This window comes from Carcharhinus amblyrhynchos, chromosome 4 (assembly GCF_965287045.1).
Source record: "Carcharhinus amblyrhynchos chromosome 4, sCarAmb.v2.hapA, whole genome shotgun sequence".
Lineage (NCBI taxonomy): Eukaryota > Metazoa > Chordata > Chondrichthyes > Carcharhiniformes > Carcharhinidae > Carcharhinus > Carcharhinus amblyrhynchos.
The window spans coordinates 28,684,220-28,711,270 of NC_137327.1; the positions used below are offsets into that span (position 1 = coordinate 28,684,220).

At 41.4% G+C, this 27,051-nt stretch overlaps 1 protein-coding gene across 1 annotated transcript in view; it reads right to left on the reverse strand.

The window, feature by feature from the left end:
• Positions 1-27,051, reverse strand: part of dpy19l3 (dpy-19 like C-mannosyltransferase 3) — a 78,073-nt gene that overhangs the window by 31,071 nt on the left and 19,951 nt on the right. Inside the window, exons 5-12 of the mRNA XM_080186917.1 lie at positions 25,703-25,824; positions 25,413-25,558; positions 21,960-22,083; positions 20,036-20,170; positions 18,629-18,760; positions 13,770-13,871; positions 10,827-10,900; positions 2,823-2,981 (exon numbers count right to left, since the gene is read on the reverse strand). Coding sequence (XP_080043043.1) covers positions 2,823-2,981; positions 10,827-10,900; positions 13,770-13,871; positions 18,629-18,760; positions 20,036-20,170; positions 21,960-22,083; positions 25,413-25,558; positions 25,703-25,824 — 994 coding nt within the window. The remainder of the gene's footprint in view (positions 1-2,822; positions 2,982-10,826; positions 10,901-13,769; positions 13,872-18,628; positions 18,761-20,035; positions 20,171-21,959; positions 22,084-25,412; positions 25,559-25,702; positions 25,825-27,051) is intronic.

Genomic DNA, 27,051 nt, shown 5'->3' on the forward strand with positions numbered 1-27,051 from the left:
ATAACTGGCTTGGTAATAGGAGACAGAGAGTAGTAGTGGAAGGGTCTTTTTCTAGCTGGAGGTCTGTCACTAGTGGTGTGCCTCAGGGCTCAGTACTGGGACCTCTTCTATTTGTAATATACATAAATGACTTGGAAGAGGGAGTATGTGGTGTGATCAGCAAGTTTGCAGATGACACTAAGATGGCTGGACTGGCAGACAGTGAGGAGCAGTGTCACGCAATACAACGGGATATAGATAGGCTGGTATATTGGGCAAATAAATGGCAGATGGAGTTTAATCCTGATAAATGTGAAGTGATGCATTTTGGGAGAAATAATGTAGGGGGGAGTTATATGATAAAGGGTAGACCTATTACGAGTATAGAAATGCAGAGGGACCTGGGGGTGCAAGTGCACAAGTCTTTGAAGGTGGCAGTACAGGTGGAGAAGGTTGTGAAGAAAGCTTATGGTATGTTAGCCTTTATAGGAAGGAGTATAGTGTACAACAGCTGGCATCTAATGTTGCAGTTGTATAGAACGTTGGTTACGCCGCACTTGGAGTACTCTGTCCAGTTCTGGTCGCCTTACTACCAGAAAGACGTGGAAACCCTGGAGAGAGTGCAGAGGAGGTTTACCAGGATGCTGCCTGGTATGGAAGGACTGGGTTATGAGGAAAGATTGGGCAAATTGGGGCTGTTTTCCTTAGAAAGATGGAGAATGAGGGGAGATCTAATAGAGATGTGTAAGATTATGAAGGGTATAGATAAACAGTGGTAAGCTTTTTCCTAGATTGGAAACATATATTACAAGGGGCCATGGGCTTAGGGTAAGGGGGGGGGCGAGGTATAATTCGGATGTTAGAGGGAGGTTTTTCACACAGAGGGTTGTGGGGGTATGGAATGCTCTGCCAAGTGGTAGAGGCAGGCACGCTGGAGTTGTTTAAGGGATACTTAGAAAGGCGCATGAGCGGGATGGAGATGGAGGGATATAGGAGACTGTTTTAAAAAAGGATCAGGAGCCTTGGGACGTCCCTGGGAATCAATCGATTACTATGGACCTTCCAACACATTTTCTGTTCTTTCTGGTTTTACTTTTGAGCTTCTGGGGATTTCCTTGAATGTTTGCATAAGATGTACATGTTATTGATGTTTTTCTCTTTTAATCCACAGGTGCTTTGGTCCGCGTTGTTGTCCAACAAGGGGCATACACGCGGTGGGTCGTGTGAGGGCTGCTCTTGGATGTTGAGAGTAGCATAGTGCTTCATGTCGTTAGTGTACGCTTAAACTGGACCAGCTGCTGGGCAACACAACAGTTCAGTGACTATCACTGTTTGCTGTGCAGATACATGAATTTGGGCCAGTGTCTGTGGGAGTTTGCGCATTCTCCCCGTGCTTGCGTGGGTTTTCTCCGGGTGCTCCGGTTTTCTCCCACACCCCAAAGATGTGCTTTTAGGCTGACTAGTGTAACAAATTGTCCCTAAATTAGTCTCCCCTCAATCTGGTTTCCAATGTGGAGTGCCATAAGCGTGGACAAGGGTCATGGGTGGAGAGGGGACTCACAAAGTTGAAATGGCGGCGCGGGCTCGTTGGGCCGGGGGGCCTGTTTCCCATGCTGTGCTGTTCTTTGTTCTTATAGTGTTCAATTCTGGTCGCCACACTATCAGGAGAATGTGGAGGTTTGGAGAGAGTCCAGAAAAGATTTACCAGGATGTTGCCTGTTATGGTGAGCATTCGCTATGAGGAGAGGTTGGAGAACTGTGGTTTGTTCTCACTGGAATGACAGGTTGAGGGGCGACCTGAAAGAAGTCTACAAGATTATGAGAGGCATGGACAGAGTGGATAGGCAGAAGCTTTTTCCCAGGGCGGAAGAGTCAGTTACTAGGGGGCACAGGTTTAAGGTGTGAGGGGCAAGGTTTAAAGGAGATGTACGAGGTAGATGTTTTTACTCAAAAAATAGTGGGTGCCTGGAACTCGTTGCTGGTGGATGTAGTGGAAGCGGATACAGCAGTGACTTTTAAGGGCATCTTGACAAATACATGAATAGGATGGGAATAGAGGGATATGGTCCCTGGAAGGGTAGGCGGTTTTAGTTAAGGGCAGCTTGGTCGGTGCAGGCTTGGAGGGCCGAAGGGTCTGTTCCTGTGCTGTAATTTTCTTTGTTCTTTATGTTCCCATCTCACTTCACTACTTGCTCACTTCATGAAAATATGTGTAACATTCGTAAGGTCACGTAAATTAGCAATTAAAAGAAATGTTTAATTATTGCTTAGTTTAATGGTTTAATCACTTGGGAGATCATTGTTCGTAAATGATCATTTTGTATTTTAGTCTATATTACACCTACTGTTGGGTGGCACGGTAACACAGTGGTTAGCACTGCTGCTTCACAGCTCCAGGGACCTGGGTTTGATTCCCGGCTCAGGTCACTGTCTGTGTGGAGTTTGCACATTCTTCTCGTGTCTGCGTGGGTTTCCTCTGGGTGCTCCGGTTTCTTTCCACAATCCAAAGATGTGCGGATTAGGTTGAATGGCCATGCTAAAAATTGTCCCTTAGTGTCCTGGGATGTGTAGGTTAGAGGGATTAGCAGGTAAATGTGTAGGGATATGGGGATAGGGCCTGGGTGGGATTGTAGTCGGTGCAGACTTGATGGGCTGAAGGACCTGTTTCTGCACTGTAGGGTTCTATGATTCTATGATGTTCAAAAATTAAAAGCCAAACAAATCCATCAATGTTTAGTCAATTTTAAACAATGTGAGCAATATTGCTAATTGAATTTAAAAAAATCCCTAAATTACAATGTGTCAGCAAAAAAGCACTAATACTATTTGATAGCTACACTTACCTGAGATTTTGGATAGCAACAGTTACAGCAGTGACCACCATGATAACCAGAGTTAAAAGGTATGAAGGTAAAATCAATGTATGCAAGAGTCTTTGGAAAGTATCATAAGGCAGTAGACCAAAGGCTTCTTCACACAGGTATAATTTAGCATCAAAATCCCTAAAGATGAAAGGAAAGACAAAGAAAATGTTTCGACTAAATATATTTGCATATGAGGTTTTGATTAACTGAATCTAGCACCTTTTAATACATGTTGGGTTATTTACTTTAACATTACATAACTGCTAGTTATTCTAATCAGAAAGTTAGAGGTCTATCTCAATATATCATTCTGTATCAGGACTACAATATCAGACCCTGTCTTCAAAGTACATTAGGATTTTACAGATTTCTCTGTACAGACATTTTCTATACAGGTTTTCAACACCATCATAACATTTTATTCAGTAAAGACAGTTCTTCACAACCAGGATAGTTTAAATGGAGTGAAAAAAGGCAAACTGTTTTTACAGAAAAGGAAAATAAACTTCTGGAAAGCCAATAATGATGAATTAATTTTGTATGTGCCAAATACAGTTAAATTTCTGATATCACACCTAGGCTTCCCTTTCATTTCTATAAGAAAATAAGAGGGAAAAGGAATATATTCCTTTTCAACAAAAATTATCAACTTTCATCTGTTTTGATATTCAAAAAGCCATGTGCCAGTTATTTGCACATATTTCCCCTCAACCCATTTAAATGCATAGGTAGTTTCTCATTTATTTGTAGAATTATGGCAAACATGCATCTTGAAACATTTATTTCTTCCTAATGTGTATGCAGAATGACTTCCTATAGAATGAACTGATTTTACTGGTTGCAAAGGACTTTGGAATGGACTGGCAAATTGGTAACAAGGGATTACAACTTTAAGATCATCACAAGACCACAAAGAAAGGTGATTAAATGAACTGTTTTCGCATATTGGATATTACAACAAAGAACGTGGATAGACTTTAATGCAGCATATCAACTTTTACAGTGGAGGCGCAAGCAACGGTTTGGGAACTCATTTCTCAATGAAGAGGGCTTTATACAACTATCTAATTCAGCCATGGCATTATCATCCCAATTCTGGTTCCTCAGCCAATCACACAGCATGGGAAGATGGAAACACTGCCTTTGTCAATTAAAGGATTTTGATTTAAAGGAACCTCAGTAGGAATCGGAATAGTTGCATCCTCCAATAATTCTTCAAACTTCAGGAAGGACAAGATTGGAGATGAGTCTTGAGAAGGTTGTCCTCTGCTCTTTGATGCTTCTCTGAGGTCATGCTGTGGGCGGTGAGGGAGTGTAGAGAAGTTTGTTTCCCATGGCAGGAGGAAGAGGACAGTCTCTAAGGACTGAAGCAGTGAAAAGGAGAAGTCGCTAGAACCTGTTTTCAGTACTGCAAGAGGTTCAATGATGAGGACAGGAAAGATGAGTGGCACACTCCTTCTAGTGCCATCATCCACATACTGACTTCCCCAGTACTCTTCTGCACAGCACTCGACAGATTAGTATGTCATGCAGCTCCATTCATAACTCTCCCAAGGCATCTCCTCACATTTTCATCTGAGCAGTCAATGCTCACATTCACATTTATGTTACAATCCCCATAACAATCGTTCATGTTCAAAGAGAAATTTGAAAACCCATTGTTTAAAAGAAAGAAATCATGCCACAAGATATCACGTTTTAAAACAAAACAACCTTTACTGTGCATTAAAAATTGAACAAAGCAAGCACGACTTAGCATTATAGTTTGTCAGGACTTAGCATATAAATCCAGCTCTTCCTTTAGTTCGTAATTCTACCCAAGAGCCCCTTTATAGGTTATGAGATCTTGGAAGATTCATTGAGTTCTCCCTTTTGAAATTCACTGAAGTATGATCTCTGGGATTCACTTTAATTTCTCCTCAGTGCTCCAGCTACTCTTTGAGGTATGGGATTTCATGGGGATCCTTCCATTGGCTTTTGGGTAAGCAATCCTCCAACTTTTCTTCAAAATCCCACGATTGTGGACTTCACAGCTCAAACTTAGCCTTCACAGCATTTAAACATCAGGAACAATCCTAGTTCTTAATGACCTCTCTGTACATTGTCCTGGCTTTAGATAACCAGAGCTCCTGGCAGACATACCAAGCTAATTGCTCGTTTTCACCATAAAGATTGCAATAGATTTCTTCCTCTAGCTTCATATTAGACAAATCTTCTAGTCTCTTTCCCCCCCTCACAAACTCTATATCCAAACTGAATTTGAGTTTCCATCCACATTCCGCATGATGAATCAGCGGGTTAGTATTTTCTGTACTTAAGGTGTGTGCCTGGCCAATATTTATCTCTTTTGGTTCCCTTGACTATGTGAGCTGCAATCTGCAAAAGGTGGGCTGCTTCTGTCTGCTCCTATCACCGAAAATCCAAACATGAATGAATTAAACAAAGGAACATTCTTAAAGCCCACTGCCCATTTCTTTGGCAATGTGGCGTATGAGGGATGATCCAAAGAGAAATGTAAATCAAGTTTTTTTACTGTCAAAACCAAATCTTTTAATTTTGGGACTCACATGAAGAAATTATATATCTAATGAAGTTAATGATCCTCTCCTCCAAATTTTCAACCAGAAACTCCCTAGTTTACAAAGCCACTTTTAGCTTCTTTGATCTGGGAAATACATGAATAATCCAAATCCCTTACCAACATAAATGTAGACCTCCTCACCCTACCAAAATCTCAAAGATGCGTCATCCATTATTTATGTTTTCTCAATTCCATTCGTAACCTCATTGAATAAACACTGATTACTCTTTGAACGACAATCATCCCAGATCTTTTCACCAGTTCCTCAACGAAGTGTTTCCACTTATCTAAATTTAATACTTTAATTACTAAAACTAAAATACATGAATTATAGAATCAGATATTTGCAGCTTTTAAGGTAGATCTTGTTCAACACCCTAGATACGACTGTAACACTGCATTCTGCACCCTCTCCTTTCCTTCTCTATGTATGGTATGCTTTGTCTGTGTAGCATGTTATACATGCGACAGTAATAAATCAAATCAAATTTGTAGTTATGCAGAAAACTGCCATATAAATGTCAAGTCTATAATTTTAAAACGCAAAGACTCAATGAATGCAGACTTTAACCCAGCATTCTGGTTTTAACAACTTATTTTTAAAATATATTTTAAGGTGTGTTTAGGAGAATTCAGCATCATTGGTAAAGCCAGCATTTATTGTTCATCCCTAAATGCCCTCGAGAAGGTGGTGGTGAGACACCTTCTGGAATTGCTGCAGTCCAACTAATGTCGTTACATCCACAGCGCTGCAGTAAGTTCCAGCATTTTGACCCAATGACAGTTAAGGTTTGGCAATATAATTCCAAGTCAGGTTAGTGTGTGACTTGGAGGAGAATTTGTAGGTGGGCTGCTCCCATGCATCTGCTCTTTTGTTGCTCCAGATTGTGGTTTTGGAAGGAACCTTGGTGAATTGCTGCAGTGCATTTTGTAGATGTTACACACTGCTGCCATTGTTCATCAGTGTTGAAGGGAGTAAATGTTTAAGGAGGTTAATGTCCTTTGGTTCTATTAATTTCATTAAGCAATGGAACTTCACTGTGCTCTTGCCTTGTCGACCCTGGCAATTCCACACAGGTCAAGAAAACTATGCATTGGTTGTTAAAAACAGAATTCTGGGTTAAAGTCTGCATTCGTTGAGTCTTTACATTTTAAAGTTATGGACTTGGCACCCAAATGGCAGTTTTCTGCATAACCACAAATGTGATTTGATTTGATTTATTATTGTCACATGTATTAGTATACAGTGAAAGGTACTGTTTCTTACGTGCTGCACAGATAAAGCATACCACACATAGAGAAGGAAAGGAGACAGTGCAGAATGCAGTGTTACAGCCATATCTAGGGTATAGAGAAAGATCAACTTAACACGAGGTAGATCCATTCAAAAGTCTGGCCGCAGCAAGGAAGAAACTGTGCCCTAAGAAAAGCTGGAAGTGGGATCTTGTCAGGTTTCTGACACGTGGGCACATTTTGGGGATTTATTCACACCCAAACCCTTGCCACACCTGACTCTGTCACTTTTAGCAGTTACAATTGCTTTACATTACTGCAAGCAGCTATTAAGGCAGACATTTTGTCAGTTAAAAAGAAATTGAATAAATGTTTTAAAAGTTAGAATATAAAATGGCACAATGAAAAGGGATTAAACAGTTCCAGTGAGGGGAGGTAGTGGAAGCCGATAGGCTAGTGACTTTTAAGGGGTGTCTTGAAAAATATATGAATAGGATGGGAATAGAGGGATAAGGTCCCCAGAAGGGTAGGGGGCTTTAATTAAGTTGCACAGCATGTTTAGCGCAGGCTTGTAGGGCCGAAGGCCTGTTCCTGTGCCGAAATTTTCTTTGTTGTTTGTTCTAACGTTCTAAAGACACAATGGGCTGAATACCCCAATGCTACTCCTGTGATCGAAATACTATAATTTTCCTGAAGGAATGAAAGTGGAAATTAAAATAAAATTACTTCAACAGTTAGATTCAACTTTCCTTATATCTCAAAGTGGCAAGCAACTTGAAAAAACAGTCAAGAAAGTATATGAGGTACTTGACCAAGAGAAAAGAAAGGCCTGCATTTATATTGAGCTTTTCATACTACTGAATGCATCAAGGCACTTTACAGCCACTTAAGTACTTTTGAAGTGTAGACACTGTTGTAATGTAGAAGAGCATTGAAGATAAAAACAAATATATCTTTGTTGAAAATTGAAGGGAAAAGCTGTTAGTTACTGCCAGAATTTGAAAGAAGAGGGCTCTCTCTTTCTTTGGAAGCTGCTGTTTGGGGCCTTCTATGAGAAATAGATCTCTTTCTCTCTGTCTCTCTCTCTCCAGAGGTGTTCCGGAGACTCAAGGACAGGCGGCACAATTATGAGCATGTAAGCCTGTGTGTTGCTAACTAATTTTGAAGAGGAGTTTAAGTCTATAAGAGGAATATTACTTGAATGGGAATTAATAGAGGAAGGCTTGCAGTTAAGAATTGTATCTTGTCATGTTTAAGTATTTGAAGTGAGAATCCAAAGAGCTTCTACAAATGCACAAAGGGCAAAAAAGTAACAAGGGAGAGAGAAGGGCCTCTTAAGGATTAACAAGGTTATATATGTGCAGATCCATAAGAAATGGATGAGATCCTAAATGTATATTTCTCATCGGTATTTACTGTTGAGAAAAGCATGGACGTTAAGGAACGTGGGGAAATAAATAGTGATGTCTTGAGGAGTGTACAAATTAAAGAGAAAGAGGTGCTGGAAGTCTTAAAGCATATCAAGGTAGATAAATCCCCAAGACCTGATGAAGTCTATCCCAGGGCATTGTGGGAAGCTAGGGAGGAAATTGCGGGTGCCCTAGCAGAGATATTCACAGGTAAGGTGCCTGAACGTTGGAGGGTGGCAAATGTTGTGCCTTTGTTTAAAAAGGACTTTCGGGAAAAGCCTGGGAACTACAGGTCAGTGAGCCTTACATCTGTGGTGGGTAAGTTGTTGGAAGGTATTTTGAGAGACAGGATCTACAGGCATTTAGAAACACAAGGACAGATTAGGGCCAGTCAGCATGGATTTGTGAGTGGAAAATTATATCTCACAAATTTGACTGAGTTTTTTGAAGGAATAACCAAGAAGGTAGATAGGGTAGTGCAGCTGATGTTGTCTACATAGACTTTAGCAAGGCCTTTGACAAGTTACCGCATGGTAGGTTATTGCATAAGGTTAAATCCCATAGGATCCAGGTTGAAGTATCTAAATGAATACAAAACTGGGGTAATTGTACATGGCTGTTTTACAAAGAGGCCTATGGCCAGCAGTGTGCCTCAGGGATCAGTGCTGGGTCTACTGTTATGTGTCATTTTTATTAACGATTTGCTTGAGAATATAAGAGGGATGGTTAGTAGGTTTGCAGATGACATCAAGATTGATGGCGTAGCAGACAGAGAAGAAAGTTATCTCCAATTGCAACAGGATCTTGATCAAGTGGGCCAGCGAGCTGACGAATGGCAGATGGAGTTTAATTTAGATAAACGCGAGGTGATGCATTTTGGCAGATTGAATCAGGGTAGGATTTACTCAGTCACTCAGGGCATTGGGGAAAGTTACAGAACAAAGAGATCTTGGGGTACATGTTCATAGCTCCTTGAAAATGGAGTCACAGGTGAACAGAGTGGTGAAGAAGGCACTCAGCATGCTTGGTTTCATTGGTCAGAACACTGAATACAAAAGTTTGAATGTCTTGTTGAAGTTGTACAAGACATTGGTAAGGCCACACTTGGAATAATGTGTACAGTCCTGGTCACTATTATAGAAAGGATATTATTAAACTAGAAGGAGTCCAGAAAAGATTTACTAGGATGCTACTGGGACTTGATGGTTTGAGTTATAAGGACAGGCTGGATAGACTGGGACTTTTCTTTCTGGAGCGTAGAAAGCTGAAGGGTGATCTTATAGAGGAATATAAAATAAAGAGGGGCATAGATCAGCTAGATAGTCAATATCTTTTACCAAAGGCAAGGGAGTCTAGGGGAGGGATACAAAAGTGGCCAGAGGGGCAATTTTTTCACACAGAGGATGGTGAGTGTCTGGAACAAGCTGCCAGAGATAGTAGTAGAGGCGGGTACAATTTTGTCCTTTAAAAAGCATTTAGACAGTTACATGGGTAAGATGGATATAGAGGGATATGGGCCAAATGGGGCAGTTGAGATTAGCTTAGGGGTTTAAAACAAAAGGCGGCATTGACAAGTTGGATTGAAGGGCCTATTTCCATGCTGTAAACCTCTATGACTCTAAGTGGCAATAGTTAAGCGAATTAATTTGTTATAGTTAAACTGCATTGTCAAGTAAAGTTTATTTTGATAAAAACTTCTGAGTGTGTCAATAGAATCACACCTGGAGTGAAACACTTTAGGCAGAATTTTCCCATCCCAACTGCCATGGAAATCCATGGCGGTCATGTAAAGGTCTGTTGACCTGGGGTGGTATTTTCTGGTCTTGCGGCTGGAAAATCCCTTTATCCATACACAAACGCCAAAATAGAAAAACTGCTGGAGTCCAGTCAGGCTTCATAACATAATCTGGGGTTTCTGATCCCTACCTTAACACTTATTAAGGTAACTGCGGCTTTATCTTGGGGGCAATATTACTGGATTTTTGTAGTTAAACACCCAACAGGGATTGTTGCCAGGAGGGTATTTATTTATGGGTCTGACCAAGTAGTGAGCCATCTTGGGAAATGTTTTGTAAGACTAACTTTAATAATGTAATTGTAATCTTATGTGTTTAAGTTTTCTTTTCTTCTTGTTAATAAACCTTTTAAGTTTAAAATCCCAGATTTTACTGGATTCAATACTGTTATGATCAGTATGTTTTCTCATTTTCAGAATGTAAAAAAAGAGAATGAACTTGTAAACTGCATTTCCCCTCTGAGATTTGTTTTGCTCAGCAATTAATGTCTACTGTGTTCTTAACAGTAATGAAAAGTCATAGATTTAAAATAATTGGCAAAAGCATGTATGGGGAAATTAGGAAAAAATTCTTCAGAGAATAATTCTGACTTGGAAAACATTACCTGAAAAATGATGGTTGAATCAGACTCCATATAAAGTTTTACAAGGTAACTGGACATGTACTTAAAGAGGACTAATTTGGAGTGTTTTGGGGATAAATTTGGAGGATAAGTTGTCCAGCTCTTTCAAAGAACTAGCACAATCATGAAGGGCCAAATGACTTTGACTTTATCTTGTCACAACAATCTGCTGTATATCAGTTTTGCACTAATACTACAAACAAATATTTACCCCAAGTCTGACGTTGGGGATGACGGGCAGGCCATCACGACTCGGGTTATCCTCAGACAATATTCTACACAGCTCATGAAATGTAATATAATGGACTGATACTTGTGTGATATATAAAATTAAACTTTTACCTTGTTGCCCCAAATCCAAACTTTGCTTTAAGGAATTTAAAAATATGTTCATCGGATTCTAGCCCTAGAATTTTCTGCAACAAAAAGGAACACTTTGATGAGATCATAACAGTAACTTATAGTTCTACTACTAAATTGTTTCCATTCAGTACTGCTTCTGTCCAGTGTTAGTCTATTATGAGTTATTATCCAAGATCTTGAGATAAGTAATTTATGGGAGAAGCCCTGAAAAATTAAAAGGGAAAGTATAATGAAACTAACTCAACCAAGATTTGTGTTGGTTTAAGTTATATTAACATAGAAACATAGAAAATAGGTGCAGGAGTAAGCCATTCAGCCCAATATGATCATGGTTGATCATGCACTTTCAGTATCCCACTACCACTTTCTCTCCATATTATCCCTTGATGCCTTTAGCCACAAGGGCCATGTCCAGCTCTGTCTTGAACATGTCTAATAAACTGGCCCCAGTAGCTTTTGGTAATAGGGAATTCCACAGGTTCACAACTCTCTGAGTGAGTCCTCCCTCATCTCAGTCCTGAATGGCTTACTCCTTATCCTTAGACTGTGACCCCCTAGTCCCGCACTTCCTCAACATTGGGAAGGTTCTTTCCGCATCTAGCCTGCCCAATCCCATCAGGATTTTACATGTTTTGATGAGATTCCCTCTCATTCTTCTAAGCCCAGTTGATCCAGTCTCTCTTCATATGTCAGTCCTGCCATTCCAGGAATCAGTCAGGTGAACCTTTGCTGGACTCCCTCAATAGCAAGAATGTGCTTCCTCAGACCAGGGGATCAAAATTGCACACAATCCTCAAGGTGTGGCCTCACCATGGTTCTGTATAACTGTAGCAAGACATCCTTGCTCCTATACTCAAATGCTCCTGCTATGAAGGCCAGCATGCCAAGCTTTCCTCAACGTTTGCTGTACCTGCATGCCAATCTTCAGCAACTGTTCCACTATGACACCCAGATCACGTTGCACTTCCCATTTTTTGAAACTGCCACTACTCAGATAGTAATCTTCCTTCCTGTTTTTGCCACCAGAATGAATAACTTCACATTTATCCACATTACACTGCATTTGCCAAGAATTTGCCCACACAACTGGCCTCTCCAAGTAACTCTGCAACCTCTTAGCATCCTCCTCACAGCACACACTGCCACCCAACTTAGTGTCATCTGCAAATTTGGAGATAGTGTATTCAATTTCTTCATCCAAATCATTAATGTATATTGTGGCTTGCTGGTGTCCTAGCACTGAACCCTGCAGTACACCACTAGTCACTGCCTGCCACTTTGAAAATAACCTGTTTATTCCCACCCTCTTCCTGTCTGACAACCAGTTCTCTATCCATGTCAATACATTACCCCCAATACCCTGAGCTTTAATTTTGCTCACTAATCTGTTGAGTGGGACCTTGTCCAAAGCTTTCAAAAGTCCAGATATATAACATCCACTGTTCATCCTTGTCCATTCTACTGGTCACATCTTCAAAAAATTCCAGAAGATTTGTCAAGCATGTTTCCCTTTAGTCAATCTATGCTGACTTGGACCAATCCTGTCACTGCTTTCCAAATGCTCAGTTATTATATCCTTAATAATTGGCTCCAGCATTTTCCACACCACCAATGTCAGGCTAACCTGTCTATTATTCCCTGTTTTCTCTCTCCTTTTTTAAAAAGTGGGGTTACATTAGCCACCCTCCAATCCACTGGAAATCTCCCAGAGTCTATAGAATGCTGGAAAATGATCACCGATGCTTCCACTATTTCTAGGGCCACTTCCTTGAGTAGTTTATGATGCAGAGCAACAGGACCTGGAGACCTACTGGATTTTAATCCCAGCAATTTGCCCAATACAATTTCCCGGCTAATAAGGATTTCCTTCAGTTCTTCCCAGAGTATTTCCGGAAGGTTATTTGTGTCCTCTTTAGCGAAGACAGATCCAAAGTATTTGTTCAGCTGGTCTGCCATCTTTGTTACCCATTATGAATTAGATTTTGAAATGTGAATTCATTGAACATGTTACTTATTGATTGTTAGAAATTCATTTTCCACAAGAAATATTTAACTTGCTGACAAGATTTATTAGTCACAGGAAATAAATTTCATTAGATGACTTTGATGTTTTTGAATGTGACAAACGTCTTTTATTTCTTCAGAAAACACGTGTAATAAATATAGGGTCAAATGGAGTATAAATGTCCACAAAATGTACACAACTCTGGTGCGGCCGCACTTGGAGTACTGTGTGCAGTTCTGGTCCCCACATTACAGGAAGGATGTGGAGGCTTTGGAGAGGGTGCAGAGGAGGTTTACCAGGATGTTGCCTGGTATGGAGGGGAGGTCCTATGAGGAGAGACTGAGGGATTTGGGGTTGTTTTCGCTGGAAAGAAGGCGGCTAAGAGGGGATCTTATTGAAACATATAAGATGATTAGAGGTTTAGATAGGGTGGATAGTGATAGCCTTTTTCCTCGGATGGAGAAAGCTAGCACGAGGGGGCATGGCTTTAAATTAAGGGGGGGTAGTTATAGGACGGATGTCAGGGGTAGGTTCTTTACCCAGAGGGTGGTGAGGGATTGGAATGCCCTGCCTGCTGCAGTTGTAAATGCGCCTAGTTTGAGGGCGTTTAAGAGATCCGTGGATAGGTTTATGGATGGAAAGGGATTGGTTTAGGTTAGTGGGTCATTGTTTTTTAACTGGTCGGCACAACATCGTGGGCCGAAGGGCCTGTTCTGCGCTGTAGTGTTCTATGTTCTAAAAGCTGGTTGGTTAGAATGACTTGTTTGTGTTGTACGTTCTAAGCAAACACACTATAGATAAAAATAAACCAGAGGAAAATGCATATTATTTCACATTACCAAAAATAATTATGTTCACTTGCAAGCAACACACTTTGGAGTTTATGCAACTAAGACTTTCAATAACTATTTACATACCTTACTTGTATTATTTATTAGGATTGTTAAGCTGAATACTACAAATAAATGTAGCAATAGTTTCATAACTCTTGCAACAAAACCACCAGATTTTAAATTCCTCTGAAAGAAAGAAAGACAACAGTATTAGATTCTTCAATTGTATAAAAGTCAGTCTCAGCATCCAAGCAGGACAATCCAGATATTTGCTGGAAATATGATAACAAACATAATACCTAGAAAGAGGATCAAAATCAAAATGTCGTGGTTCAAGAACAATTTATAATTTCTAAAATATTCTAATTTGCTTTAACAATGCATCACACCAACATTTCTGGGGCAAATCAAAAATACCTCCATGAAGGTTCTATGTCCCTTAAGCAATGAACATATCTATGACTGAGCAGTTTAGTCAATTTTTCCCCCGCTTGAAAACCCTAAGTTCTGCTTCACTTTTTTCCATTCACTCTAGTTGATTAAAGGATTGAGCACGTTATAAAGCTGCTTGTTAAGTATTTCCTTGAGGTTCAAGCACGAGAGTTTACCCTAGTGATCAATATCTTTCCAACATATAAAACATAGTTCTTCTTGTTTTAGCAACTGTAAAATTAGAAAGATCCCCTTTAAATGCAAATTTGATGTCCTGTTTGGTCTGTGAATTAATGCCAGTCTCGTTATTTCTATGCAGCTAACATCAGATTCAGGCGTGCTCCCCATGGATGCGCTGGGCCAGGTGAATGTCCTTTGGCATGATGGTGACCCACTTGGCATGAATGGCGCACAGGTTGGTGTCCTCAAAGAGCCCCACCAGATAAGCCTCACTGGCCTCCTACAGGACCAAGATGGCCAAACTCTGCAAGCATAAGTCAGTCTTGAAATCCTGGGTGACCTCCCACACCAGGCGCTGGAAAGGCAGTTTGCGAATCAACAGCTCAGTGGACTTCTGGTAGTGGTGGTTCTCCTGCAGGGCTACAGTGCTGGCGCAGTAGCAGTGAGGCTTCTTCAAGCCGCTGGTCACTGAGGCGCTCTTGCGAGCTGCCTTGGTAGCCAGCTGCTTGTGGGGGCTTTGCCCCCAGTGGACATGCGGGTTGTTTGTTTGGTCCTGGCCATTTCCCTTCACTCTGTCTTGCCACGATTCTGTTGGCATTCTACAATGTAATCTTTACCTCACGCTGTCTGGACAGAGATCCAAAGTTACACTTCTTTTACCCTACTTGATGTATTTTTGAGATTATACAGCTATTACTCTCATTGCACTCTTCATCATAGCCTCATGATTATATTGAAGATAAAACAATTACTTTCAATCAAATCTGTATCATTATAATTGAAGCCATTTAGAGAGTTACGGGGGAAAAATTGGGCTGTGCAGCACCTGATTTTTGCTGTTCACATAGCTTCCTAACACTCAAAAATAGAATCTGAGACGTGTGCACACTAATGAGAAGTGTGCCCGATGGCGTCTTCGTCAAGGGGTTTCCATGTGCACATCTAATGACTGCCTGCAATATGCAGGACATGGAGATGATATCAATCATACGCAACATTGATTTGATGCCAGTGTTGTTCTTTTCAAATGCTATGCTCCAATCTATACCCTGTTTTAATATGTACAATTCAATGCAATGCTAAATTAAAAGATGCCCCACCAACATCATTTAATGAAATCAAGTACTTACAGATCAGTTGTTGAATTATTTCTTCTGGTTTTTGATGCAATGGTGGCCGTGATTCTCCTGAATTGGGACTAAGTGCCAAGTACCTTCCTAATCTTAGCAGCCTGTATTTGGTGGGTTTCTCCCACCTGATCGATGCTAATTTATTCACAGCAGAGAACCCGCTGGCCAACCCCATTATTTGAAGAATGGACCGCCATTTTCAAAGGTGACCCGACCTTCGCACTCAAAGACAGGCTCCCCTCTCAAAAAACATAAATAGTGGACCCCATACTGACGAGGGGTGAACCACCAATCCCTCACCTTAAGAGGAGCATCCTCCCCACCTCACCCACAAATAGCGGATAACTGATCACTTTTAGTGAAACCACAGACTGTCAATTAGGATTAGACTCTGTCAATGTTGCAGTCAGGATCAATGGGGTACTGGCGGTACCTTCAACTGTGAAGGGAAATAAAAATAAACACAAGTGGTTGGAGGATGATAGAAATCCATTGAGCTGATAGCTGAATCTTTTATGAGGCACTGCAGGTTGAACTTGTTATAGCTTAAAGGCTTCAAATGCAATGGACAGGCTTTCAATGATTTCAGCTGGTGGGAAGCCTCAGCAACTTCAAGTTAAAGCTCTGTGCATACATTGGGACTGAATGCAGAACTGTGACTGGAACCAGCCCTGCCGCCACCCCCAGGTGAAGTTGATATCTCCTCTCTGTCTGAGGATTTCAAAGGTGTTTATTTTCACCTGCAGCTTCTGACAGAAAGGAAAATCTCTACTGCAGAATGGAGTGCTGCAGTGATTTAAAATCCTGCTAGGTGACTGGGGGCATGGCCGCTTTAAAATTTTTCAGCTGAGATGCAGGAATGCAAATGTTCCTCACAGAGCTGCCCTCAGCTCTATCAGGGCTAGAAGGAGCAGTCCAGCCATGACACTCTGATATTGGTGGAGTGGCAAGGTCAACCCTTGTCCCCAGCCCGAGCCCATTCGACCCCCAGGACCCTTGAGCGACCTGTCCTATGCAACCTGGCAGCAGCAGAGGGGCAAATTGCCACTGGACCTACCTCCTTGAGCCCCCTCGGGGCCCAGTGCATCAGGCCAGAATGCTGGGGGCAGTGCACCTTTAGCGCTGCCAAGGTGTGTAGCCTTAATAGGAGGTCTGAGGGGTCAGGGGGCTGAGTGGGATGTTTGGGAGGGGCAGAGGGGAGGTCTGAGTGTGGGATTAGTGAGTGGTCTGGTTGACCTGGTTGTGCAGTCTGAGATCTGACTGTGGAACTGTGTGCACATCTACAATAAAGAGCTCCCGGCGTTCAAGTTATCAACTCAGTGTCATGGTTCTTTAGACACCATATGTGCATGTAAAGCAATAGGAAGCAGACAGGAAAGAGGAGTTGAGGCCACAAGCAGATCAGCCATGATTTCATTGATTGGCAGATTAGGTTTAAGATCTAATGGCACACTCTAATTCTTGTGCTAATATCTCCCAATCTCCTCTCCATGATTCTTATCTCAGAAATGCACATATTTGTCAGTTTTCAGCTGGTGGGTGGGATGAAGTAACATTGCCATTTCACCTTCACAGTCTTCTTCCTTTCTCCACTGACTGGGAAGGTTGCAGAACGTTGCTGCTTCACAGCTCCACACTGCTGCTTCACAGTTCCAGTGACTTGGGTTCGATTCCCAGCTTGGGTCACTGTCTGTGTGGAGTTTGCACATTCTCTTCGTGTCTGTGTGGGTTTCCTCCAGGTGTTCTGGTTTCCTCCCACAGTCCAAAGATGTGCGGGTTAGGTTGATTAGCCATGCTAAAATTGTCCCTTAGTGTCCTGAGATGCATTGTTAGAGGGATTAGTGGGTAAATGTGTAGGGCCTAGGTGGGATTGTGGTCAGTGCAGACTCGATGGGCTAGATGGCCTCTTTCTGCACTGTAGGGTTTCTATAATTCTATGAGTTCTTAGGTTTCTAAAACAAAAAAAGGATGAATTGGGTTGAGGGGAGAGGAGAAAGTAAAAAAGTGCTTGCTTATACTGTCAAGGATGCAAAATGAGGGTTAAGTGGGGTGAAAGAGAATAATCAACCCGAAACATTCACTCTGTTTTTTGCTCCACAGATGCTTTTTGACCTGCTGAGTACTTTTGGCATTTTCTTAATTGATATGAAAGAGGGCTATGCATGGAGATCCCTGATCTTTGATCCCTTCGACCTTGTCAGTGGACATTGCTGCAGTGATGACCCCTCCCAGGGTGGTCAGCACCATCTCTTTGATGGGTTAAAACATGCACTTGTCTTCCTCCAATTATTTTCTGTTACCTGCCATAATGTGTCAGCTTATCCTGCAAGAAAAAGAGCTGTGTGTCCATAAGTATCCTGCAATATGTTTGGGTGATGTGTTTGCCATGGTTGTATCGCTCCTCGTATGCAAACTCTAAGTTGTGGGTGTGTGACTTTTAACAGTGCTAAGTGTTTTGGTACAAGGCAAAGCATATTGAATACTGATGATAGGAGATTGCTGGTTGTTGGGTGATGGAGATTTTGAGAATTGAATCAAGTATGAAGCTTGTGTGCATTTGTACAATATGCCATTTGAAGATCAATTCACTCACCGTGATAACTCATCTCAGGTCATTAAAATTCTCCTTGCACTATTTCCCAGTTCTTGGAGCAACATTCCTGGCACTGACTTCCACCAGTGCTTGATTGCATTGCCTCCTGAGCATATATCTGGAAGGACTCCTGCCCCTTGCGACATCTCTCCTTGCTTCCACTTCTCCCGCCAAGATCGTCTGAAAACTTTGATGCTCACTCTCTCACATTGAGCGATTGCTCAGATCATCACATGGCAGACTGATACTTAAAAAACACTCCTATCATTTGCTGCAGCTACAGTGTGTCTCCCTTTTAAGCAATGCCTTTAAGTAGCACTAGCTACAGTATCAGGCGCCTCCTGCTGCCAATGATCAGGGTGGAGAGCATTTGCTGCAAAATGTGACCATTGACAAGAGCAAGCAGCACCAATTTAAACATATTGTCTGCAAGATAATGAATGTGCACAGATTAATTGTCTAACATAATCCCCACACCATTTTCTGCAGTTTACAAATTTCTCCTCATACAATCTTCATAATTTAAGATATTTCCTATCCAAAATTCAAAAAAACCCAAGGGAATAATTATAAAGATTTAAGTTTGCATATAGTACTGTTATTGCTACCTGCAAGTGTCGTACGACTAAAGCAGCCAAAACGAAACTTAGAACCAATGATCCCAGGAGCATAGAGTTGTTAAACTGTAAGATCCAAACAAGAAGCAAAGAAGCCACATGTACAAAATATAGTGATGTAACCTGCAATAGAAGAAATACAACATAAATGAATCATTTTGGAAACACAACAAACAAAAGATGAACCGTGCACTTAAAATTTCTCCTACAAAAATAATTTCCCCCAATGCCAAACTGCATAATAAATGCAAATTGATTTAACCTTTGTTCAGGCCCCACGCTAAGATTCTGAAAGGAAAATAGCAATGCTTTAAGTATATTCTTGCATATGCGAAAAACAGACATTTAAATAGGTCATTTTCAAAGGAAGGTTTAGAAACTACATGGATGTCACAGCAGTGATCTCCTTTACAATGACATTCAGCCTTTCCCCTCATTTGTTTTGTTTTAACCAGTGACTGACCAGTGATTTTCAGAAGTGCCCGACAAGCCAATTTCAAGGTAAATACATATCTTCCCAAGTTGTAAAATCAATAGCTTTTCTAAATTGAAAGCTCAGGGAAGATCTGGTTTTCAAATAAATTTGGTCTGCTTTAATAGTAATTTAAAGCATTAAGTTAAATGAAATACAAATGATGGCTGAAAGTTTCCTGAAGTAGGAGAATTAGGATTGGGGAATAAACAACTTAAATAATGTCATCTCTTCACACAAATTAAAAGGAGATGGGATATATTTACTAAACAGCCCAAAGTTTGCTGCTATTTGCTCAGTTCCTCTCTTCCTCAATTAGTTAGTTTCTCACATACACATTAAATTTGGGAGTTCAATATTCGAGGCAACTCTGCCTGTTCGCCCTACTGGGTACTCTAAAGCAAATGCACAATTTTACTGACTAGTTTGTCCTTTCTTCCCATACCACTAAATCTTCTAATAAGTATCATGATGGAATTAAAACAAGTTACTCATACCATTACTACAAGGCTAATATATTTTGCAAAGCCTTTAAGCACTCCCATTGAAGACGGGAAAAAACAAAACCAAGGACCCTATTATCAGACTGTAGGTTTATTTTCCTCTAGTGAAATCTAGAGCTACTTTACAGGTGTCTTCTTCCTGCATTCCACTCACCTTTAAAACATAACTTAAATCCACTACCTGTTAGTCGCCACACATTGCACAGTAATCTCTAACCACGTCCTGCAACACTTCAAAATCAGCTAGTTGGATTACCTGAAATTTTCTCACCTGCATTTACCACCTTCAACAATCTATAGAAGACCAATATTTTGCAAGTTTAATGAATCTATACTTATTCTGTGATACTACATGTGCTGCATTCCCCGTGTAATTTCACACTCAAATATCAGGTTTAGTGCACAGTATTAACTGCATATTACCTTTGATGCAGGCAGCATATCTAAACAGTCCAAGGAAAAGAGAGCCAGGGCTTGTATTAACAAGATAAACTGGTTAAACTGCCAGGTAATGCAGAAAAGGAATGTTGATGCCATGATCAATGTGAACGACCACCACTTAAAATAAAGAAAAACAAAAACAAATTAAGTACAAGTCGTAAACTAGGAATTTTATCTGCTTTTAGGTGCTTGCGTATTAACTTTATTGAGTAATCCCTCTCTTTTCATTTGTCAAACTGTCATAATAGGTAGAATCTGACAGCCTGAATGCATCAGATATGATGTCTGCCTATACAGATGGGAAAGTTCAATCCTCAACTTTCAGGTATAGCAGCAAGCTATGCATGTACAGATGAATAATATTAGAGTTTAATTCCATAACAGCATTTTCCCTCTTTTTTTTTGGGAGGCTTAATTAGACAGAGTGGATCACAAGATGAACAACAAGGCTATCATACTAGGTTTTTAGTTGCATCTTTGCTGAAAGGATTCCAATTAAACTTTGCATGTTGTTACTAACTTTACAGCAGAATATATTTTAGCTTTTGTATGACAAAATGCACTCAAAAATGCTAGTCATAAGACCATAAGACTTAGGGGCAAGAAAGGCCATTTGGCCCCATCAGCCTGCTCCATCATTTAATAAGGTCACGGTGGATGTGACTGTGACCTTAACTCCACCTTATTTCCGGACCCCCATGATCCTTGACTCACTCCCTTGTTGATCATATATTTGTCTCACTCAGTCTTAAACATGTTCAATAATTCAGTCTCCACTGCTCTCTGGGAAAAAAATTCCAGAAACTAAGGACTCTCAAAGAAATCTCTCCTCTTTCCATATGTCATTTTCACACAAACTGTTTCAACAATGGTCCAACTTGCAAAGTTTCAATCTTGCCTTCTGAGATACTTTTCTTCTGGATTTCGTCGTATACTCAAGTGTTACCTTTCAAGCACAATTTCAGATATTTAGCCACGCCAAACAGAGCACCATTGTTCAAAGGGGCAGTTTTGCCTGGGAATGGCCCACAGCACCGAGTGTCAAACCTTCAGCTGCCTTCTCGGATCTCCAGGGCTTTTCTCAAGCTCACTTTACTTCAGGTCTGCTCACTGTTAACTCTTTCTTTAACTCAGGGCCCATTTCTCTGTTCCTTCCTTTTAGCTAAACTTAACAGGGTCTATTTCTGATCCTTGTCTTCGTCCCTTAATGATACCTCCTTCTGAGGCCTCTCCTTATTCCCCTCCCTGCTTTGGGACCTTGATGATTATCATTACTTGGTAATGGGGTTTTGATTTTGGTCATCTAACCTGTTTTTTGCAGCACTTGTTCTTCCTAGTTTCAGTGTAGGTCTGCAGGACTGGTTCCCAGCCTGAAAAAGGGTAAAATAAATGAACTGCACATGTGCAGCCATTCCTGGCCAGCACACATGCAAGAGCCCCAAGACTCATTGGAATCTGGAGTTCCTGACTTCAAACTTTAGTTTACTCTAAGTATTTGAGTTTCATTGCAATAATCCTGCTTAAATATGAAGAACAAAACTGTATGCTGGACTTCAGATGTGGTCTCACCAAAGCCAAAGTAAATTGCAGCAAGACTTCCATATTCTTGAATTCCAATCCTTCTGCAAGACGCCATTTGCCTTCCTAACTGCTTACAAGCTACATACTAAGTTTCGTGGTTCCTTGTGCAGGTACATCCACGTCCCTCCGAACATCAACATTTACAAATTTCTCACCAACTAAAAATATACTGCTTTTCTATTCTTATTACAAAGGGAATAGCCTCACACTTCCTCACCTCAATATTATCCCCTAACTCTCTGTAAAAGCACCTCTACAAATATAATGCACTCCTACACGCAGACTAACCTCCACTTGCTTCACAGAAACACATTTTTATACCCACCTGCTGAAAAGATTTGAGCTGTGATCTGAGGTAGTAGGTGATTGCCATTATTTGTAATGCAAAAAATGGAAGTGACCAATTCTCTCTCAATGGAATGGTGAATTCCACCCTTGTTGTATCTATTCTATAAAGAGCAAACAAAAATTCAGCATATTAAAAGGAGAGTGATCTAGATGGATCAGTACTTACAGTTTCTATAGGTGTTGTGTAAGAAAAGGGAAACAAAATGGCCCCCAAGTTCACAGAATTGGATTATCCAGCTGGCAGTTTACATACATAAGAACTAGCAGCAGGAGTAGGCAACTGAACCCATCATGCCTGCTCTGCCTTCAATATGATTATGGTTGATTTAATTTCAGCCTCATCATCCCTTCCTGCCCATTCCCCATAACCTTCATCCTGCTATTAATTAAAAACCCATCTATCTATCTCCTCCTTAGATTTGTGTGGTTCTCTGGCATCCACTGCACTCTGGGGTAGAGAATTTCATGGATTAATGATTATAATTTTGAAATAAAGTTATAACTGTCATATTTGGAGTCTGACAACAAAAGCAATGATTTTAAATGAATTACAGTCAGAATTAGGAACAAAAAATAAATGAATGTCATAAAAAGATGCATAAAGAGCAGCACAGTGACACTGTGGCTAACACTGTTGCCTCACAGGGCCAGGGTCCCGAGTTCGATTCCTGGCATGGGTCACTGTCTGTGTGGAGTCTGCACGTGTTTCCTCTGGATGCTCCAGTTTCTTCCAACAGTTTGAAAGACGAGCTAGTTAGATGCAATGGTCATACTAAATTCTCCCTCAGTGTACCCAAACAGGTGCCTGAGTATGCAACTAGGGGATTTTTATAGTAATCTTCATTAACAGTGTTAACGTAAGCCAACTTGTGACACTAATAAATAAACTTTCAAATACATCAAAATAAAAGCAAAATACTACGGATGCTGCAAATCTCAAATAAAAACAGAAAGTCCAGGTCTGGCAGCATTTGTGGAGAGAGAAACAGAGTTGATGTTTCAAGTCCATATGACTCTTCTGAATTGAAGAGGGATAGAAATATGATGGATTATGTAGTTGGGGGAGTGGTGGAGAAGGTGTAGCAGAGTAGAAGGTCAGGGATAGGTGGGAGCCTGGGAGAGATTGACATGGACACCAGTTAAAGGGAGTGTTAATGGTGGCATTAAAGATTAAAGAAGGTGCTGATGTTGGCATAAAAGTAAGATAGCAGAACGTGTTAATAGGAGAACAAGGATCGGTGCTCCAAGTTAAGATGGAAGAAAAAGGTCACAGTCAGAAGTTGTTGAACTCAATATTGACTCCAGAAAGTTGTAATGTGCTGAATTGGAGAGGAGGTGTTACTTCTCCAGTTTGTGTTGGGCTTCATTGGACACTGCAGCAGGCCAAGTGTGGAGAAGTGGGCACGAGAGTAAAATGGTGAGCTGAAATGGCAAGCAACAGGAAAGCTGGGATCATGCTTGCAGACTGAACCAAGGTGTGTGCAAAGCAGTCACCCAGTTTGTATTTAGTCTCCCCTTTTGGTCTCTCCAATGTAGACCAGATTGCAATGGGAGCAGCGAATACAGTAGAGCAAATTGAAGGAGGTGTAAGCTCCTCCTTACTGTTTCACTAAAAAGGAGTGTTGGAATTGGAAGATGAGGTGTTCTGCCTTGGATAGTGAGGGGGGGAATGGTAAAGGGGCAAATGTTTCAACTTCTGCAATTGCAAGGAAATGTACTGTGGGAAGGGGTTGAAGGGTTAGGGGCAACAGAGGAGTGAACCATGATGTCATGGAGGGAGTGGTCCTTTTCGAATGCTGATGGGATACAGGATGATGAGGTGAAGATGCATTTCATTGTGCTATCATCCTGGAAGGGTCTCACCTTCACATGATCCATTTTTGACACTTCTCATCCCTGACACCTCTGTCTCCATTTCTGGTGACAGACTGGCCACCAGTATTCATTACAAACCCACCAACTCCCATAGCTACCTCAACTACAATTCCTGATAATCCACTTCCTGTAAAGATACTCCCAGTTTTTCATCTTTTGCATCTGTTCTGATAATGCTACCTATGAAAACATTGCTTGTGACTTGTCCACCCTTTTCCTCAAATGAAGTTATCTCCCGCTGTGATTGAGAGGGCACTCAGCTGCGTTCAATCCATCTACTGTGCCCCTGCCCTAACCACTTCTACTTCCTCCCAGAATCATGACAGCATCCCTCTTGTCCTTATTTTTTATTCCATCGGTTCCACATCAAAGAGTCATTCTCCATGATTCCTGCCAACTCCAGTAGGCTGACACCACAAAACACATCTTGCCCTCACCTCCTTGACTCTTAGACACCATGGTCCACTCCTCCATTGCCCCAATCCTCCATCCTCTTCTCACAGCATCTTCCCATGCAATCACAAAAGGTGCAACATCTTCCGCTACACCTCCTCCTGCATTACTATCCAAGGATCCAAACACTCCTTTCAGGAGAAGCAGCATTTCACATGCACCTCCTTTAATTTGCTATTGTATCTACTGCTTCCAATGCAGTCTGCTTTACATTGATGAAGGAGCAGTGCTCCGAAAGCTCGTGACTCCAAATAAACCTGCTGGACTCTAACCTGGTTAAACCTCTTGCTGCACCCACCCAATCCAATGCCAGCATCTCCAGATCATGCTATATATTAGGGAGACTAAATGCATGCTGGTTGCCAGTTTTGCAGAACACCTTCGCTCAGTCTGCAAGCATGCTCCCAACCTTCCTGTTATTTGCCATTACCACTCACCATTTTGCTCTCATGCCCAGATGTCTGCCCTTGGCCTGTTGCATTGTTCCAATGAAGCCCAATGTAAACTGGAGGCATTACACCTCATTTTTCAATTCGGCACATTACAACCTTCTAGAGTCAACATCAAATTCAACAATTTAAGAGTGTGAACTTTTTCCTCCATTGTGACCCCTTTTTTTTGTTTTTGTTTTTTTTTTGTTTTGTTTGTACCAGTGCAAACCCTTCCCCTTCCCACAGTGCCAACTGTCACTTGTTTTTTAGCTTTGCTTTCACTGACCTTTGCTCTCCCATTAACACATTCTGCTATTTTACCTTAATACCATTATCAGCACCTTCTTTAGTCTTTAATGCCAGCATTAACACTCCCATTGCCTTGTGCCCATGTCAATCTCTCCTCAGCTCCCACCTATCCCTGACATTCTATTCTGCTACACCTTCTCCACCTCTCTCTCCAACTCCATCAAATTTCTACCCTTTTTCAGTTCTGTGGAAGAATCATACGGACGGAGTCAAAATATTAACTCTGTTTCTCTCTCCAAGGTGCTGCCAGACCTGCTGAGTTTATCTATTTTCAGTACATAAAGGACATCAAACAGTTGGTGATCTTATGTTCAATGGATTTAACCATATGTAATTTTTCTACACTTAGTGTTGATGCCTACCTGTTTAGGATGTACCATATAGCTGCCAGTGCTCCTGACATCCAGGTACCACTTAGTAGCCAGCTGGTAATATATATGGAAATAACATAGAGGGCCTGGAGTCCAAATACTGTGTACAGGTAGAAATAAACTGGCTCCAAGTATTTCTGTTAAAACATGATGAAAATAACTCTCTTCACAATACTTGACTACAATGTAAATTAATACTGCAAACTTACCAAAACTTAGAACAAACTACACAAATATCAATACAAACACATTCATTTTTTTTGTAAAAACAGATGTTTTACCTGAAGAGACAAAATTCTGTACAAAATGCTTAGGATGACCTCTTGGTAAATGTTCATTCGCTTAAGGAGGTTTATTGTTCTCCTTGATTCAGTTTTATTGTCATATATGAGTTCCTTCAATCCTTTACATAATAAAACACAACATAAATGGACTCTTAAGGATAAATATGAATGCATTAGCATGTGACAATTGTTTCCAAGTATCAGAATTTTCTAGAAATTTATAATTGCTATTTTATGATCCAAGGACCATAAATTTTATAGCCTTTCCCACCTTAAGCTTTTGCCCATCCCAGAATATCATTCTTTAGATTCTAAAGTCTCATTACGAGAAATAGCTTTTGGTATTCTTTTGTCAGGAAGTAAAATTCAGGTATTGTACTTTTTAAAATATTATTGCAGCCTGATTTGAGATAAATATAAATTTGTGGAATTTCCAGAATGAATCTCTGACACACTGTGTATCACAGAATGTCAGAGCATGAGTCACTCTGGAAATCTGAGAGTAGGGCTTATTTCCACCCAAGAGGCTGACAGCATACTGCTGCGCATGCACTGATCTATCAGTGCGGATCACTGGCTAGCCCCGCAATCCGCCTGATTGCTGGCCTTCCGACACCCCAACCCCCTAACTGTTGGCTTCCCGGTCCTTCCCCGGCCAGTCCCGATGCCTTCCCCACCTGGCAAGCCCCGATCTCCTTGACCACCATTCACCTCCCCCCCACACCCCAGTGACCTTCCCACCCCCATCTGGATGGCAAGCCCGATTGCCGCCCTCCCTTCCTCTGCCACCAATCCCGATTGCTGGGAGACAGCAAGAACCCCAAACCCACTGATTCCCCTATCGTCGCACCACACCCGCCCCCCGCCCCCATGCCCCACAATAGGCCTTGCCTCTTTGGCACTGCCTGATGTCCAGTGCCAAGGTGCCCTTCAGGCAGTGTCCTTCAGGCAATGCTAATTTGCCCTTTGGGTATTGCCAGGGTGCCAGGCTGGCACTGCCCAAGGGACATCCCCCTTACCCCTCGTGCTGGGATCTCAGTGGTCTCTGTTCCCTCCCATAGGTTCAGCCACTTGTTCACCATTGGTGGGGAGCTGTTGTAACCCTCTCTGGAGTGAACCGGGGCAGGGGGGGGCGGTGGCATGGATGCTAGCAAGCCCAGAGTCCCTGGCCCACTAATGAGATGGAAACAAAGATTTCCATATTGTAATCAGCCCGGCACCAATTTCCAGTACGGAGCTGATGACGCTGGAAATCTTCGACTGGGAGACCTGCGGAGCTGTGGTGCTCTAGTGGCGCAACGTGCTGGGAGAATTGCCCCCTAGATGAGCTGTCTTTTAACAAAGCA